At 39.0% G+C, this 18,504-nt stretch overlaps 1 protein-coding gene across 2 annotated transcripts in view; it reads right to left on the bottom strand.

Annotated features, from left to right (window-relative positions):
• Positions 1–3,572: 3,572 nt before the first annotated feature.
• The window catches only part of METAP1 (methionyl aminopeptidase 1), a 58,754-nt gene continuing 43,822 nt past the window's right edge, over positions 3,573–18,504 (bottom strand). For both annotated transcript variants that reach the window (XM_053554066.1, XM_053554148.1), the window contains exons 8-11: positions 17,712–17,843; positions 15,753–15,896; positions 8,416–8,481; positions 3,573–5,283 (exon numbers count right to left, since the gene is read on the bottom strand). In XM_053554066.1, coding sequence (XP_053410041.1) covers positions 5,120–5,283; positions 8,416–8,481; positions 15,753–15,896; positions 17,712–17,843 — 506 coding nt within the window. In that variant the 3' untranslated portion in view covers positions 3,573–5,119. The remainder of the gene's footprint in view (positions 5,284–8,415; positions 8,482–15,752; positions 15,897–17,711; positions 17,844–18,504) is intronic.

Genomic DNA, 18,504 nt, shown 5'->3' with positions numbered 1-18,504 from the left:
CTCTTTTCTCATTATGTCCATATCTTTGATGACTTTGTCTTTGAATTCATTAATTTCTTGAGACAATTTTAGAACTACTCTTTGGATTTCAATTTTTAACTTTTCTTACATTCTATTCATCTTACTTGCCATCCATATTCTGAATTCGATTGCTGACATTTCAGACATTTGTCTATGCATGGCATTTTCAGTTGAATCGCCTTTGTTATTCCTTGGGGAGAAGGGTTGATCAACTCTGGTTATTCATGCTGCCAGAATTCTTCTGTTGGTTCCACCCCATGTTTATTTTCCACCCTTTGGTTATTAGAAATGGTAGTGTGAGATTGAATTGGGGTTCCTAGGTAGTAGAGTTAATCGGCCCCTTACCAAAGTGCTAGGTTTTGTAATCGTGGCTTATCCCCTTCAACTTTACAAAGGCCCCTTTCAGAGTTTTGGCTGGAGACTCTGAGGACCTACTTAGTGAGATAGCACAAGCTGGCTCTGTTTTGAAACTAGCCAACCTCATCCTATCCTAAGAAGCCATGGCATGAGGTTTAAATCTTGCTGTGGAGCAATACAGACAGCTGTGGCACCCTGCCCCCACCATTCAGTTCTTTTCCACTATAGAACTTCAAAGGTCAACCTAAGAGTATCCCTGGATGGACAGCCCCAGACATGAGTTCCAATCAAATTGTCTTAGGAAGTACAAACCCTGCTTAACAGAGAGGGATCCAAGGGTGTTCTCTGCTCACTGGGCCAAAATCTGAGTTCTACTGGGGTATTATGGCTTCAAGGCCCTTTTAGGGAACAGACAAATGTATTTTTAATAGGTCACGGGTTCATTCTGATCCTTGCATCTTAAATGTAACAGTGATTTTCCTCTACCTTCTCTGTTGTTATTTGTATCATCCTTTTGACTTGCTGAGAATTTGCTTCCAACCAAACAATTGTTTGAATATAGGAATGGCTTGGCCCTTACAAAAGGACCTGGCTATGGTTTAATAAGCTAATTTTTAGCAATGCATGAATCTTGGGGACAAAATATATAGTATGAGTTGGGAGGGTATTTTAGTGTCCTGGAATTTTGTAACTGTTTGAGATAGTGTGATAAGATTGTCGCCATTCACAGGAGGGGGTGAAGAACCCCCAGCTCTGATGGGACTACACCCCCACCTTTGAGTCTCAATCCACCCCCGGCAAGCCTCTGCTCAGTGGCCCAGTCGGAGCCTGGGACCAGCTCTGCCTACTGAGCTCAGTCCACACTGGGCCACCATTCTCCCACTTTCAGGAACCATCAGAGCTGGGGGTTCTGCACCCCCTCCTGTGAATGGCGACAATCTTATCACACTATCTCAAACAGTTACGAAATTCCAGGACACTAAAATACCCTCCCAACTCATACTATATATTTTGTCCCCAAGATTCATGCATTGCTAAAAATTAGCTTATTAAACCATAGCCAGGTCCTTTTGTAAGGGCCAAGCCATTCCTATATTCAAACAATTGGTTGGAAGCAAATTCTCAGCAAGTCAAAAGGATGATACAAATAACAACAGAGAAGGTAGAGGAAAATCACTGTTACATTTAAGATGCAAGGATCAGAATGAACCTGTGACCCATTAAAAATACATTTGTCTGTTCCCTAAAAGGGCCTTGAAGCCATAATACCCCAGTAGAACTCAGATTTTGATTTCCAAATACCATTTCCCATGAAAAGAAACCAGGCCTCTTGGAGAAACAGCCAATCTGGGGCAGGAAAATACATAAGCCTAGAATAGATATCTTGCTAAAGCAAAAAGCAAGGAAGTGTACTCAAAGACTGATGGTTCACAATAACCCAAAACATGCAGGCCAAATTTGGAACTATTACATAATTAGGACTCTAAAAAATAATCCATGACCCCACATCAGTACTCAAAGAAAGTGAGTAGACTAAGAGGAAAGGGCTTCTTGTAGAAGAATGTCAGTTAGCCAGGTGTGGTGGCTTATGCCTGTAATCCTAGCACTCTGGGAGGCCGAGGCAGGTGGACTGCCTGAGCTCATGAATTTGAGACCAGCCTGAGCCAGAGAGACCTTGTCTTAAAAAAAAAAAAAAAAAATAGCTGGGCATTGTGGTGAGCACATGTAGTCCCAGCTACTTGGGAGGCTGAGGCAAGAGAATTGCTTAAGCCGAAGAGTTTGAGGTTGCTGTGAACTATGATGCCATGGCACTGTATGGAGGGTAACACGTGAGACTGTCTCAAAAAAAAAAAAAAAAAGAAGAAGAATGTCCACTAATAAATGTAGATGCAATGCTAGGCTTAGCAAACTTGTAGCCACCAGTGTAATATTAATAAGTGAATGGATTTAGGCAAGGATTATCAATGAATGATAAAACCATTGAGGGAACACAATCTCCAAATAGTCTCCCACTAACTCCTCCTACACTAGATTTTTTTTTTTTTTAACAAGAACACCTGACAGACACCAAAATGATCAAATTAAGTATCAGGTATAAGGTAGTAAGGACACAATAAATGGGACATACATCATCCTATGTATGTGGTCTTCTGCCTATTTTATCCTGTACCCTTGAGAAACAGATTTGCATAAGCTAACTGGCCTGATTTTATAAGTGTCCCCTTTCGTAAAACATTAAAAAAAAAAAGAAAGAAAGAAAAAGAAATTGGATACTGGATTAAAAAAAAAAAACGAAAAAAGTTTTAAAGAATATCTGGGTTAAAGCTGAAAAATTAAGAATATGTACTATACATTAGATAATTCTGTATCAATATTAAATTTCTAATTCCATCATGATCATGTAAGAGAATATCCTTGTTTTAAGAGATACATGCTGAAATAATGGGTAAAGTATGATGCTGCTTCTTTCAAAAGAAAAGGGTTTAAAGATGGCAAAATAACACTTGTTAAACATAGATAAAAGATAGATGATTATTTCATTTTACTGTGCTTTCCATTTTTCTATAAATTTGAAAAATTTAAAATAAAAATTAGAATAAAATAAAATTTAATTAAGAAAGAAGGCAATAGCTTACATGTATCATTAGGGTGCTTTGGAGGCTTTAGCAAAGTAGAGGACCCTGCTCTCAATTTTAACCAAAACAAGGAAAACCAGAAGTAGCTAAAGGACAAATGAATCAAGTTAAAATGGCAAACAAATCCCTAAACCTCCTCTTGCCTATTAACTTAGACGTGAAGGTTGCAAATGGTATAAATGCGTTGTTGAAGGGGTTCTAATCCCATTAACCCATTTTATCAGCAAAAGACATAAAATGAAGATAAAGTGCAAATGTTTCTTTTCTTCTAGATTATAATTCCAAAGGTGTTGGAGGACTGACAGGAAAAAAGATTATTCTAAAAGTTTATGTAGGCTGGGCACAGTGGCTCACACTTGTAATCCTAGTAATTTGGGAAGCCAAGGTGGTAGGGTCCCTTTGAACCCAGGAGTTTGAGGTTGCAGTGAGCTATGATGCCACTGCACTTTGGCCCAGGAGACAGAGCAGGACCCTATCTCAAAAAGCCTCCCCATGCCCACCACTACCATCTAAAATCCCAAAGAAATGCAACAAAGTTAATGACTCCAAGGTAGGATAATCATTCAAACTTTTTAATCTCCCTTTACACATTATATTAACATTCATATTGCAAGGCATTCCATTCACAAATATTACAGTTTGATAAAAACTTCACACACATACCCCCAAAAGTCTATACCAGATTCAGTCACTTTACTAAATCATTAAAATAATAAAAGTAATGAAAACATTATTATAATTACTTTAAAGCAATATGGTCTGAGGCACTCTGGGAAAGATGGTCTAAGTTTAATGTCAGTGGTATCAAATTATATTACAAGAAAGTCATCAGATTTAAGTAATCAAGTACACTCTAATGACAATGACTTTATGATCTGATATGTTTTCACAGGATACACTCCTATTTGGACAATGGTTGAAAGGAACACAGATATTGGGCAGCTGAGGTCATTTCTACATGTAATGAGGCTCCCAACTACATAAAGATGAGGTGTGTTTTCAGCACACCAAGGGACAGATGCATCCCTGCTGCAAAGTTACAGTACAAAGAAGTTCCTTTCTCATCACTGTCAGGTCTACTACAGGTTAGAATCTGACAGCCCACTTGACACACTGTGCTCATAGCTGGAGACCCCGTAGAACTTGCTCCCTAGCATCCTCCACAGAGTGACTTCACCCTTCTCTGAGTACCTCCAAGGTATGTCCTTGAAATAAAATAGAGAAGGGAAGAGGGTCTTTCCCCCTCCCATTTCTGACCAAGCAGAGGTCTGAAATAGCAATGTATTACAAAAATTCTCATGCCCTACAACAGCCAGCCACCACATGGAGCATAGCTGTGTTTTTTCTTTTTTTATGCTTTCGCCAAAAACTAGACTTTAAAAAGCCTAATAACCTTTTCCAAAGTGAATTTTATCACATTCATTCACTGACATACATGAACACACACTGGAGAAAGTCTCATTGAGTGAGTCTTACCTACTCACAATTAACAAGTGTAAATAATCAGCATGGGGTAGGGGAGAAGCCAATTCCCAACCAGGAATTAAATCACTGCAAACTATGGGTCCATGTATGACGGCACATAACCCTGTCAGAGCAGAACCAAACACAAACCCCAGGTCACATCATGTTTGGTTGATTATGTATATGGAATTTAAAACATATACATATATATCTCCATACAGATAATTTTAAAAATCTGGTGCAACATATATTGCTAAAGGTTCAAGGATTCTCATCTCCAGCATTCACCTGAAAAGCAGCTGGCTCTTGACAGCCGGTTCGTAGGCAGTGACAAAAGCAACTAGAAGCAGATTTAAGTAAAAGTGCTCAAAGGGCCAATGAGAAAAGCGGTGCACAGAAAGAGATGGGGAGGTGGGGAGGAGGGTAGGCATTGAAGAGTTGAGCAATGTTTCCTTTATTCTTCTCAGCTTTTTCAGACCCAAGACAAGTTCTTGAGGACACACATCAAATGCTGTAGTCCTTTCTTATCTACAGTCAAAACAAAACAAGTGATAAAAAAGATTCCGCTTCTTCTCTGTACTCTCAACAAAATGCACAGTACAGGAAGAAGATATCACTGAGATGTGCCATCTTGTGAGAAATTAAAATTGGGACATGAAGTGAGGCCGCGCATTATCGAGTCGCTGGGTTAGGATTTCACAGCCAGTGTCCGTGACCAACAGGGTGTGCTCAAACTGAGCAGACCGCTTTCCATCCCTTGTCACCGCAGTCCAACCATCTGGCCAGGTTTCATCCTGCCATCCACCTTAAAGAAACAAAAACAATTTCTTAATCCAATCACTCAGTTTACTAAATAAGCTCTCCAGGTTAAGTGCATATCAAGAAAAAAACCAAGTAGAAAATTCACTATTAAGCTTTTTTTTTTTTTTTTTTTTTGTAGAGACAGTATGTCTCACCCTATAGCCCTTGGTAGAGTGCCGTGGCATCACACAGCTCACAGCTACCTCCCCATCCTGGGCTTAGGCAATTCTCTTGCCTCAGCCTCCTGAGTAGCTGGGACTATAGGAGCCTGCCACAACGCCCGGCTATTTTTTTGTTGCAGTTTGGCTGGGGCTGGGTTCAAACCCGCCACCCTCAGTATATCAGTATATGGGGCCGGCGCCCTACCCACTGAGCCATAGCCGCTGCCCACTATTAAGATTCACTTAAAATTTTAACCAAAGCATTTTCAACTTCGTTTTGGTCTTAGTATCATGAAAGTAATGATGATGATGTTTAAATTTCCTCAGGTGTATTACTATTTCACTTTTTAAAAATATTTCACAAATATAAAATCAAGATAAAATTTCCAAAATAAAGGGGCTGGATTTCATTTTAGAAAACACACTGATAACACTCATTACAGAACTATGAGTTAAGAACTTGAATTAATGGGGGCTAGAGGGTCACGGTGTATGGCACACTTTTTGGGGGCGGGACACAATTATAAGAGAGACTTTACCTATCAAATACAATCAGTGTAACCTAATTCTTTGTACCTTCAATGCATCCCAAACAACTAAAAGAAAAACTTGAATTAATGAATTTAGCTCTTTCCTGGTATAACTCTGGCATCTGACTAAACCATATTTAATGCATATTGTGAAGGAAATTGTGCAACACTTTTATTGTAGCATTTAATTCCTGATGCAATTTCAAAATGGCAGACACCACAATCAGATGGTGAAAGTTTTGTAAGACACACCCCTATAACCAGAAAGAGGGGCAGAGAGAAAGAAAGAGATTGGTGCAAGAAGATGAGAAAAATATTATGTAACAGAATGGAAAAGGAAGTAAAAGGCCAGTGAAAGAAGCTGGGAGACAATAGTTAGTAGGGAAAGGAGTGTGGGTAGAGCACACTGAAGGGAAAATAGAAAAGTAAGGCCCAGAAGATGCGAGGCAGAGGTGGAATGAGAAAGGCAATTCTGGAAACTACTATAAAAATATGTATTTACAGAGCTTTCAAAATTAGATGTCAAAAAAATCCAATACATTCTTCATTTTGAGTAATCTTTAGGTGAAACATATTACTTTAGGATTCACTGACTCACACAAACAAATCCCAGAACCTAAACTCTGCAGTCAAGTAATTTACTTGTATAATATTAAATCTTAGGCTAAAAAGAAAATATGAGGTAGCTAAAGAAAAGTTAACTCAGGCCTTGTCAAACATCTTAAAGATGAGTAAATAGGTATTTCTCGATGTAATGACCTCCATACAAATTGGTTTAAAATATTACTTTGATTTTATTTCAGTCTGATCAAACAGAATATTTAATAATGTCAAATCAAACATATCTAGCTACTATTCTTCTGAGGAAATTCCCCTTCAGATAAGAGACTTTCCATTCCAGAGCTGGGATTTTACCTAGTTGAGTTACACTGAAGAATATCTGCTATAAGGTGACTATTACCTGTACTGGTCCTGTAGAAAATTATTTGATTATTCCTGAAAATGCTAAATTATGTTCATCAATGAGGTGCCAGTTATGTAACCAAAATGGCTCGTAACTCCCACTATTTCCTCCCAATGCCAATATACCTACAGCTCTTAAGATGTTACACATGATCAGAACTTTATTCTCATTCCACTAAGACGACAAAAACACTACCTTACATTTGTGAAGTCCTTTGAGATATACAAAGCAGGCTCGGTGCCCATAACCCATTGGTTATGGTGCCACCCACCCTCAAGGCTGGTGGGGTAGAACCCGGCCTAGGCCAGCTAAAGAACGATAACAACTGCAATAAAAAAATAGCCGGGTGCTATGGCGGGCGCCTGTAGTCCCAGCTACTCGGGAGGCTGAGGGAATAGAATCACTTAAGCCCAGGAGTTTGAGGTTGCTGTGAGCTGTGATACCTCGGCACTCTACTGAGGGCGACATAATAAGACTCTATCTAAAAAAAAAAAAAGAATACAGAGCAGTTAATATAAATCATCTCACCTAATTCTTATAGCATCCCTGGGTACTGGCAAGATAAAGATTATTATTTTCATTTTACAGAAAAGGAATAATGAATCAGGTTAAAAAGGTAACCTTTAATGTGGCCCCTAGCAAACACTGCCTCACTACGAGTGGAGGCTGGATTAGTGAATCACTACTAAGAGAGAGAACTAAGAAAGAGAGCATGGCAGTCACTTCCAAGACTAGTTACAAAATGACTGGAAGGGTACAGAAAGGAGGTATCCTTTAATACAGCCCTCAGCACACACAAACCTTACTACTGTCACCTCCCTCAGAATCCCCTAATTCCTGAGAAAAATGAGCAGACAGCACGCTCCAATTATTACATTCACTTTGCCAGTCTCAGTCAGGAGCCCTCATTAGGACACCAAGTCTTCTATCGCTGCTTCAATCTTGCTAAAGGGAGTGACAACCATGGGGATGCAGACTGCCAGAGCTCCGGATGTCTGTGCTGTGCTTTCTCTACAGACCACAGCTATGTGATGCCCCACGACAGGAGTGCCAACACATTCTGCTGCATGATTAGCTACATGACTTGGGCAAGTTAATTACCTTCTACTGAAGGCTACTCTGCTTCTCTGTGTAATGGGAATAACACCTATCTCAAAAATGGTGTAGAACTAAATTATATAACTATGTGTCTGCCTCAAAGTAGATGGCTCCATAAAGCCTCTGTCCCCTCGTCTGTCCCTCCTACATCAAGTAAGAACTTCTACTCAGGCTTAAGGCAGCTCCTAATTATTACCACATACAATGCACCCTGACAGGATCTTCATGACTTTCTTACCAGCCCTTAAAATGTTCAGTTCTCTACATGATAGTGAACCAACTTTGAGATGGAATAGAAGTGGAAAAGAAAGTAAGCAGAATAGATCTCTGATTTGATAACTTAAATAAAATTCTATTAAAAAATATCACTGAATCCTTCTTACCTTCACAAATCATTGGCTCAATTGTAAACACATGGCCTGACTTCATCACGCCAACTGCTTTATTTTCTAAAATTAAAGAAAAAATATTCTCAAAATATAGCAAACCAATAATAGTGTTCAGTGAATAACCAACTAGAAAGGGTACATAACTTATAATCCCATCAATGACTCTTAAATTACTTTCTCCTTTCCTGATTCCCTTTCTTAAAGTATATCATTTGACAAACAGGTACTTGGAACCACCACCTACTTTGGGGCACGTACTGTCCTGGGCACATTTATTCTGGTTATGTTTTCTCTAGGAAAATACAGATATTTGTAGGCTGGCTTTCAGATATGATTACCACTTCTGTAAAAGAAAAAAATGTCACCGCTTGGTTACTGCATGATTAGCATTGCAATCTCAGAACCAAGCAAAGTTCCATTACTCATCCGGGTGTAGAAGTTCAAAGGAGAACAACAAACATTTCTGATTCTGCCAGAAGACCTCTACCTCTTTGGGGTATATGTATTTTTGTGTACAGGGACCCAATCTATACAAATAACTACATGATTTTCATAACATTTTATTAGTTGTCTTTTTCTCACCTTCAAAAAGGGAACAGACCTACTTTTGTATACTCATCTATTCATTTTAAATGCTGAGACCATTTTTACTTGAAAACAAATTTCATTTCTCTTCCAAATAATTTTTTACCTTTTTCATCCAAGTTTGCTAATATGAGAGTATTTTTCAGAACCATCAAGAAAAACACAGTTATGGAATTAAAGTATCCAGATTTTCCATCTACACAAAAAGGCCAAGACTTTTTAAAAACAGGGATAGGCCTTTTTAGACAATTTCAGACAGAGGAGAGCCCATTTAAATTTCAAATTAAAAAGTAAGAACGAATAAAGGAGTGAGCTAAGGGAGTGACTGCGTTGCTCTGTCTGACCACCAGAGGGCAGACGCATCAGCCTTTCTAGGTGCCTTGGTAATAGTGACAACTGGACAGCACCAATACAGGATTCTAAGTCCCACTACTGTTTCTGTCATGGATTCATTATGACTATTGCAAAGTTATGATGCCTATTCATTTAAACTATTAACTTTTAGTTTCTCAACATATCTTACTCAACGAAAATGTCAATTATCTGAGGGACTATATATTGCAGACACTGACCAGGTACTTCTTAAAAAATTTCTACCTGCTCTACTGTCTAGCTCACGTAATTACTGTAACATACAGGCATATCTCCTTTTGTTGTGCTTCACGGATTGCAACGGACCGCTCAGTCGGTGGCCTGTCCTTCAGGTCCCTGTTCGAGGCGCCACCTGTAACGGACCGCCCTGTCGGTGGCCTTCAGTCCGAGGGAGTGCAGGGAGAAGGAACGAGGAAAGTTGAGAGGTCGGCGCAGGAAAGACAGTCTGGCACACCACGGGTGAAGTATGCAGCTGTAAATTTACTGGGTTCACATGTTGGTATTTATACATTTTTACAGAGCTTACATAATGCAATCTTTCCGCTTACGTGCGCGGGTTATCTTTGCGTTTACAAGTGTGATTTATCATGCATTGTTATGTTTTAAAGTTCCGCTTCTGGAGGGTGGTGGTTATTAGTCAACTCTGCCCGCTTCCTCCTATCTCAGTTTCTTATTATCTTTTTAGAACAGCTTAACATCTTCTTTACGTTAATGCTTGACTAATTCTACATTTACTATTTGATCTTATTGTTATTGATAATTATAATTTTGATTTAGAGTAAATTCCTTGACAAGTATTATTTTTCCTATTGATTTTTATTATGTGTGACAGTTGGTGAAACAAGATGTTCTGAACAGGACTTTATGGTGGGTGGATGTGTTTCAGTGACTTTGTAACTTATGTAGATAATTTGTATTTCATGTCCTTGGGCTTATCGTCTTAGCTCACTGGTGGGAAAACATCTTTATGTGCTCATTGTTGGTGTCACTGAGTTTAGCAGCTCACAAGGCTGTGCTCTATCTGGATTAGTAGTGCATTGTGCTCATTCTTAGGAAAGTACATATTGACAATTTATTAGAACAAACAGACTTCTGGTACAGGATGACAAACACATGAGTAGACGCCACAATCTTTAAACTTAAGCGGGTAACTGAGCATGCTAGGCAACATTTCTGATGCTGTGCATACTGGGGGCGCTGGGGGCAAAGCTCCGGGGAGCACAAACCACCTTCCCGTCGTTCTGTAACGCGGACAGCACTGCCTCACTACGGCTATATGCCGTGGGTGCGGCAACGGATACTGCATTTTTTAAAAAACACATAAAAGGTTTGTGGCAACCCTGCACTGAGCAGGTCCATCAGCAATGGGATATGCTCACAAGCTTCATGTCTCTGTGTCACATTCTGGTAAGTCTCACAATATTTCAAACTTTTTCATTATTATTGTATCTGTTACAGTGATCTGGAATCAGTAGTCTTTTACTGTTGTACCTGTTTGGGGGGGCAACCCGAACCATGCCCAGAAGATGGCAAACTCAACGGATAAATGTTCTGTGTGTTCTGATAACTTCACCATCAATCTCTCTCCCTGTCCTTGGGCCTCCCTATTCCCTGGGACACAACAATATTGAAATTAGGCCAGTTATTAACCCTATAATGGCCTCTAAGTAATCGAGTGAAATGAAGAGTTATGTGTCTGACTTTAAATCAAAAGCTAGAAATGATTCATCTAAGTGAGGAAGCTATGTCAAAAGCCGAGATAGGTCAAAAACTAGAATTTTTGTGCCACTTGGCCAAGTTGTGAATGCAGAGAAAAAGTTCTTGAAGAAAATTAAAAGTGATACTTCAGTTGACACATGAATGATAAAAACTGGAACAGCCTTATTGCTGAGATGAAAATTTTAACAGTTGTCTGGATAGAAAATCAAACCAGCCTCAACAACATTCTCTTGAGTCAAAACCTAACTCAGACCAAGTCTCTAAATCTCTCAATTCTATGAAGACTGAGTGAGACGATGAAGCTACAGAAGAAAAGTCTGAAGTTAGCAGAGGTTGTGGTTCATGAGGTTTAAGGAAAGAAGCCACTTCTATAACATAAAAGTGAAAGGTGAGCAAGTGCTGATATAGACTGTGCCTAATTATCAAGATCCAGCTAAGACACCTGATAAAGGTGGCTCACTAAACAACAGATTCTAACCTGTTTGTACATGAAACAGTCTTCCGTTGGAAGAAGGGGGTGCAATCTAGGACTTTCATAGCAAGAGAGAAGTCAATGCCAGGCTGATTCTCTTTAGTTAGAAACTAACTTATAAGTTGAAGCCAGTACTCACCTGCCATTCCAAAATGTCTTGGGCCCTTAAGAATTGGGCTAAATCTATTCTGCCTATGCTCTAGAAATGGAACAAGGCCTAGATGACAGCACATCTTTTTATAGTATGGTTCACCAAATATTTTAAGCTGACTGTTGAGATTTACTGCTCAGAAAAAAAAAAAGACTTCTTTTACAATATTACTGCTACCTGGCAATACACCTTGTCACCTAAGAGCTCTAATGGAGATGGACAAGGAGCTGAACAGTGTCTTCATGCCTGCCAACACAACTTCCATTTTGTGGCCTTTGGATCAAGAAGTAATTTCACAATTCTTGCTATTTCAGAAACACATTTTGTAAAGCTGTAACTGACATAGAGAGCGATTCCACTGATGGATCTGGGCAAAGTAAATACAAAACCATTTGGAAAGGATTCACTATTCTAGATGCCATTAAGAACACTTGTAAATCATAGAAGAAAGTCAAAATACCAACATGAACAGGAGTTTGGAAAAGCTGATTCCAACTGTAGTGTGACTAAGAAGAGCTCAAGACTAGTGGAGGAACTACCTGCAGATGTGGTGGAAATAGCAAGAGAACTAGAAGTGGAACCTAAAGATATTACCACATAACTGCAAACTTATGATAAAATTTAAATGGATGAGAGGAGTTGCTACTTACAGATGAACAAAAGAAGTAGTTTCTTGAGATGGAATCTATTCCTAATGAAATGCTGTGAACACTGATTAAATAATAAAGGATTTAGGATATTACATAAGCCTATTTGATAAAGAAGCCGTAGGGTTTGAGAGGATTGATTCCAATTATGAAAGAAGTCGTGCAGTTCTATCACATGCTACAGAGAAATCTTTCATAAAGGAAGAGTCAACCGATGTGACAAACTTCACTGCTGTCTTACTTTAAGAAACTGCCGCAGCCACCCCAACTTTCAGTGACCACCATCCTGGTCAGTCAGCAGCCACCAACATCAAAATCAAAGCAAGATCCTCCACCAGCAAAAAGAACACCATTTGTTAAAGGTTCAGACAGATGATCATTAGCATTTTTTATGTAATGAAGTATTTTTTATTTAAATTATTTTATGTAAAATATGTACTTTTTTAGTCATAATCTTACTGCATATTTAACAGACTACAGTACAGTGTAAGCACAAGTTGTATAGTCAGCGAGAAACCAAAAAAATTATGGGACTCACTTTATTGCCATATTTTCTTTAATTTACTGCAATGGTCTAGAACAGTGCTTCTCAACTGTTCCTTTAATACTGTATTACAGGAACTATATTAAAGGGCCGCAGCATTAGCAAGGTTGAGAACCAGTCTAAAACCAAACATGCAGTATCTCCAAGGCACGCCTGTATATTCTAACTGTGAGATGTTATCATTTCCTCCCAACCATTAATGACTTAAATCAGTGGTTCTCAACGTTCCTAATGCTGCGACCTTTTAATACAATACAGTTCCTGTGGGTCGTGACCCACAGGTTGAGAACCACTGATGAAGTAAAGAAGCAAATTTACTCACAACTAACAAGGACTTCTCTTACACAGAAGAGGTAGACGAAAATTACACGACAATTTCCTGGTTCCTCCCTATTTTGGTCAGTAATATAAAGTTACAAACCAAAGCACAAATTATTTACATTTCAATAGTTATCTCTGCTATATAAAAAATTCCTCAGCAGTTTCTCTTAACACTTCCTTAAAGCAATCACAACACATTTTCACTTATATACACCTGATTTACTTATATATACCTGACTGACCCTTCATAAACATACCAAATATATAAATGGTATACCTGGTCCTTGCTTCTTTATTCAGATTTCTGACATCTAATTAAATGCTGATAGCATCAGATGGCATCTCTTACACATCAGTGGCATCACATTTTGCTAACACCACCACCACTGCCCATATCCTCTTCTACCATAAATGCTTCTGTCTTCAACATCCCCCCGAATCCACCTCTAAAACCAAGCTGTGTTGCCTCTCCAAGTAAAGAGACTCTTTTCATTCCATCCCCTTCACTTACACACACACTCTCACAGACAGCACTGTGATCAAAACAGCTACTTCCATTCTTTGAAAGGGAATAACATTCAGTTGATTACAGGGCTTACCAAGAACAAAAGAAGTTACCTATTTATTTTGCTAGCTTTTATTTCAAACACAATTCACAGCTTAAATATGGAAGAATTATGTGATCTGCTAGTAAATGCTTATTGATAGATATCACATGCTGTGCTCTGAGTAACTGCTCCAGCTTGTCCTGTTGAGGTTTCTCCCTCATTTCACCTTCTTTCCACAATTATGCACCTGTAGGACAGCGATTTTCAACTGGTGTGCCGTGACATTTTTTAAAGATTAATTAAATTATTTGTGAAAGAAGTTCAAAGCACAGTAAGTGTATTCTCTCTTTTTCCTCTTTCTTTTCTAAACAGCCACGGAAGTTTAATTATAGGTTCAAGTGTGCTGTGAGATAAAAAAAGTTTGAAAAACAGTGGTCTAGGACCTGACTGCCTCACACCTGAACTACAACAATAACTGCCCATTAGCCTACCTTGAGTCGCTTCCATCCGCAATGCATCCTAGACACCACTACCAGATGAGTCTTCCCAAAATGCCAGCTTCATTCACCAAGCTACTCTTCTGCCCAAAAAATGTTTCTGAAGAATCCTCCAGATGAAGGCAGGCGTTTACCCCGCAGGCACTGCCCACAGCTAATCCTTAACACGTAACACTCAGCCAAGCTTATCCTGTCTCTGCTCACCTCAATTTGAAGCACCTATTCATGCTTCCCCTCTACTTGGAACCAAAGCAAATCCCCTGCACCAAACAAAATCTCAACCATTCTTCGGTGCTCCCACAGGAGACCCAGTGCCAAATTTCTTCAGTCCTTACTCACAAGCATGAAGTATAGGAGAAAAGACTGACCCCAAAAAGCCAGACAGAATCCAGGTACCAATGCTAGCTCTGGCATTTAATTACTAGTTTATGTGACCTTGAGCAAATAAATCACCTCTGTAAGCACAGAATTATTTTTTAAAAAGGCTAAGAAATTATCCAAAGAGTTGTGATGATCAAATGAGATAATGCACACAAGCGCTGTCCTTCTAAAAATTAACATTCAATGCTTTTCGTGCAGAGTTTTCAAAGTGCTTTCCATGTATTATCTCACTTAATCCTCCTAAGAATTCTAAGGAAGGTACCACTTCCTACTACTGCACAGATGTACACTTTAGCATAAAGAAATACACAAACGTGTTTACCACTGTTCGACATACACACACTAAATTCTTTCCAGGTCACCTACTGTGGACAGCTTTTATTTCTGGCACTAAGTAACAGACTCACTTCTGCACAGTCTAATAGCTCAGAGAAGACACTGGAAGACACCTTCTGGAAGAGACTGTTACCTTAGTTATTCTATCATCTGGCTTGCACTCAACTTGAGGAAAGGTAATGCAGGACCTGACATACATTAAGAATGCAAACCAAGCAAGATGAACTGATTTCACCTACTCAGTCAGTACAGTTACTGCTAGACCTTGGCAAACTGTTCAGTGTTGGCCAAATTTAGTCCAGAGTACTCAACTACGTTACATTTCCCAACCTCCCCTACAGTTAGATGCAGCCATGTGATTGAATTCTTACCAATGGAAAATAAATGTAAGTCATTTATGCCAATTTCAGGCTAACTCATTAAAACTTCCAACCATACCCCTTCAGAAGCTTCTCTCTCCTTCACCATCTTTTGACTAGAAGGGCAACTCCCAAGGTGACCCTTAAAACCACAGGTTGAAGATGACAGAGCACGGATCTCAGAGTAACTGCCTTGCCCCACAGTGACCAACAATACCTGCCACGGACTATTATGTGAATAAGACATGAACATGAATTATGTTTGAATAAATATACATTTTGGAAGTCTGATCCAGAAAATGGATTAATGAGCAAAAAAAAGTAAGTCCTATTAATTGTATGAATGAATATTTGTTGAATAAACGATTAGCATATTCCAAATCTTTGGATAGTACTTACTGGCATAGTGGGGTACATTGGGGGCTGTATGAAAAAGCTTGTGGATTCCATGCCCACAATAGCTTCGAACAACTGAAAACCCATTTGCTTGGGCATGCTTCTGAATAATGTTTCCCAATTCTCTGTATCGAACACCAGGTTTGACTGAAAAGAAAAAGAAGATTTGTGACAAAGAGTAATGACCACTAACACTTACTAAGCAATTACTATCTATGTGCCAGGAGCCTTTCTACACACTTTATATGCCTTTGTGCCTAAATTTACAGGTAAGAACACCAAGGCACACAGAGGCCACACAGCCAGCTGCTAAGAATCTTACAGTGCATAGAACAGGTCCCTACGACAAAAAAGTAGTCTCGGGCCCAACATGCATTATATGCATAGATTAAGAAACTCTACAAGGTTGATTTCAACAACTTTTCAAACTCTCCAGCACTCTACACCAACGTAAGCAGTCACATTGGTAGAAAGTGGGAAGCAAGAATGACATATACAAAGGGCTCTGTGCAGAGATAAAGCCACTTTGATTGTCTCCTACTGTTATGAAGGTGCTACTTTCTGAAAGGTTCCTGTTACCTAGTCAGGTGTCTTTGCAAAACCCCATTCCAGACGCCTGGCTTTTTCAATCAAAAAGCAAAAATGATGTAAACATTAAACATATCATCTGGCAGATACCCTAAAAATTATTTAAAACTGAAGCTTCCACAAATGAGAAACTAAACAGTGAAATTCTATTCTCACAATCCATGTGTCGCTGAATATTAAAATAATCAATAGTGAATGCTAAAAAAAATTTCACATATTGATACACAAAAATATATACTTTCATTTTTATTCTTCCAACTTTACTGAATTAGTAAAAACTTTACCATCTCCCATGCATGTTAAAGAATTAAAAATAATAAAAATAACTGATCAAAGTTATTAGAGACATTTGTTATATTTGTCTAAAAACTTTGTCCTGTTCAGTACACTGTTGATATAGCAGGGTTTTCTGGAGGGGATGGGAGGAAGCAAGATAATACACTGAATAGTAAAGTGCAAATGGTAAGGATTTAACTGGCAAGCTGTCTGTCTTTTTATTAATGGTCTGTTAGCAACTCCAACAATCCATTGTTAACAGCTTTCCTTTCCTTCTCTCATCCCCAGGAGACAGTGAGTAGACAAAAAGCCTGGATAAGTTGTCTGTATAGATAAAGACAGACAACCTGAGAAAAACCCTGCAGAAATACTCACATCTCTACCCAGTACTAACATAACAAGAAACCTGGAAATCACCAAAATCCAGTAGGGAAACAGAGAAATTTTGATACAACAGAATATAATACATGGCCATTAAAGTGATGAGTTAGATTGATGTATGTAAGCTAATTTGGAAAAATCTCTCAGATATTATTAGTTGTAAAAATACCAAATTACAGAATATTTCAATTTCATTTAAGTTTATTAAATATGCACATGTACATGGGTACATATTAGTGCATATTAGTGCACAGGAGAGAGAAAACCTAAATGTTAACAGTGGATACCTCTCACAAGAAAAAGCTATGAGAAGCAAGGGGGGTGGGGTGCAATGGTAACAAAGAATCACCCATTTTTCTCGCATAATCTTCAGTTTTCATTTATTTTTATCAGGGGAACATAATTATTTACATAGTTGAAAGAATTAAAAAGTAGAATAAAAAATGCACTTAAAAACCATTTGTACACTCCTCATTGATCAGGCAAAGAAAGGGAGATAAATCACAAATCAAAGAGACACAGGATGACAAGCATTCTTCTGGTCCATCACCGTCAAGGGATTCTCAAATCACCCTCACATCCATTACTGCTAAAACCCTGAGAACTCAGGAAGAGGCAAAGCTGGAGGTACAAAGAATGCACAGCACTGCAGTGATGGGTCAGACGTGGCACACGGACGCACAGCAGTGCCAATGGGTCCCCAGCGCTGAGGCTGACCTGCATCAATGGCTTGCATCAGGCACTCATACGTGGTCTGAACGAGTTTCCGCGCTCCCTCATCCACGTCTCCAACAAAAAATGTCTCATTCAGGTCTCCATGATAACCATTGCGATAAAGAGTGATGTCCACTGAAAGAGAATGTGCATATAAAGACCTCACTTATTTTCATTTTCAAACAAAACCGAGTTTTCCAACATATCAGCATCAAGCAGCTTAATGAAAAAGATGACTCCTACATTCTCTGATCAGACATCCAGGGATAAAGAGTTATGGCCCAACAGAAACTCCTTGAGTTTAATGCATGAGTTTAGTATTACTCACTGTGGAGAATAAGAATATGGACGTGCAGCACAAGTCAGATAGTGGGTTTTTATACTCTTATAGTAATTAGATCATTTGTAGCAGAAGAAAAATGTATTCAGGATATAATCATGTAAGGTGGGCAGCGCCTGTGGCTCAGTGGGTAGGGTACCGGCCCCATATACCGAGGGTGGTGGGTTCAAACCCAACCCCAGCCAAACTGCAACAAAAAAATAGCCAGACAATACTGGCAGGCGCCTATAGTCCCAGCTACTCGGGAGGCTGAGGCAAGAGAATCGCCTAAACCCAGGAGTTGGAGGCTGCTGTGACGCCACAGCACTCTACTAAGGGTGATAAAGTGAGACTCTGTCTCTAAAAATAATAATCATAATAATAAAGTTACAACTTTAAAAAAAAATCATGCAATGTAAATAACCCAAGTTAGTAACATTAAACTAAGGACTCTGTTACATTGACATTAAATACAAA

This window comes from Nycticebus coucang, chromosome 1 (assembly GCF_027406575.1).
Source record: "Nycticebus coucang isolate mNycCou1 chromosome 1, mNycCou1.pri, whole genome shotgun sequence".
Classification (NCBI taxonomy): Eukaryota; Metazoa; Chordata; class Mammalia; order Primates; family Lorisidae; genus Nycticebus; species Nycticebus coucang.
The sequence above is the reverse complement of the archived record's forward strand: the minus strand, read 5'-3'. Positions and strand labels throughout refer to the sequence as shown.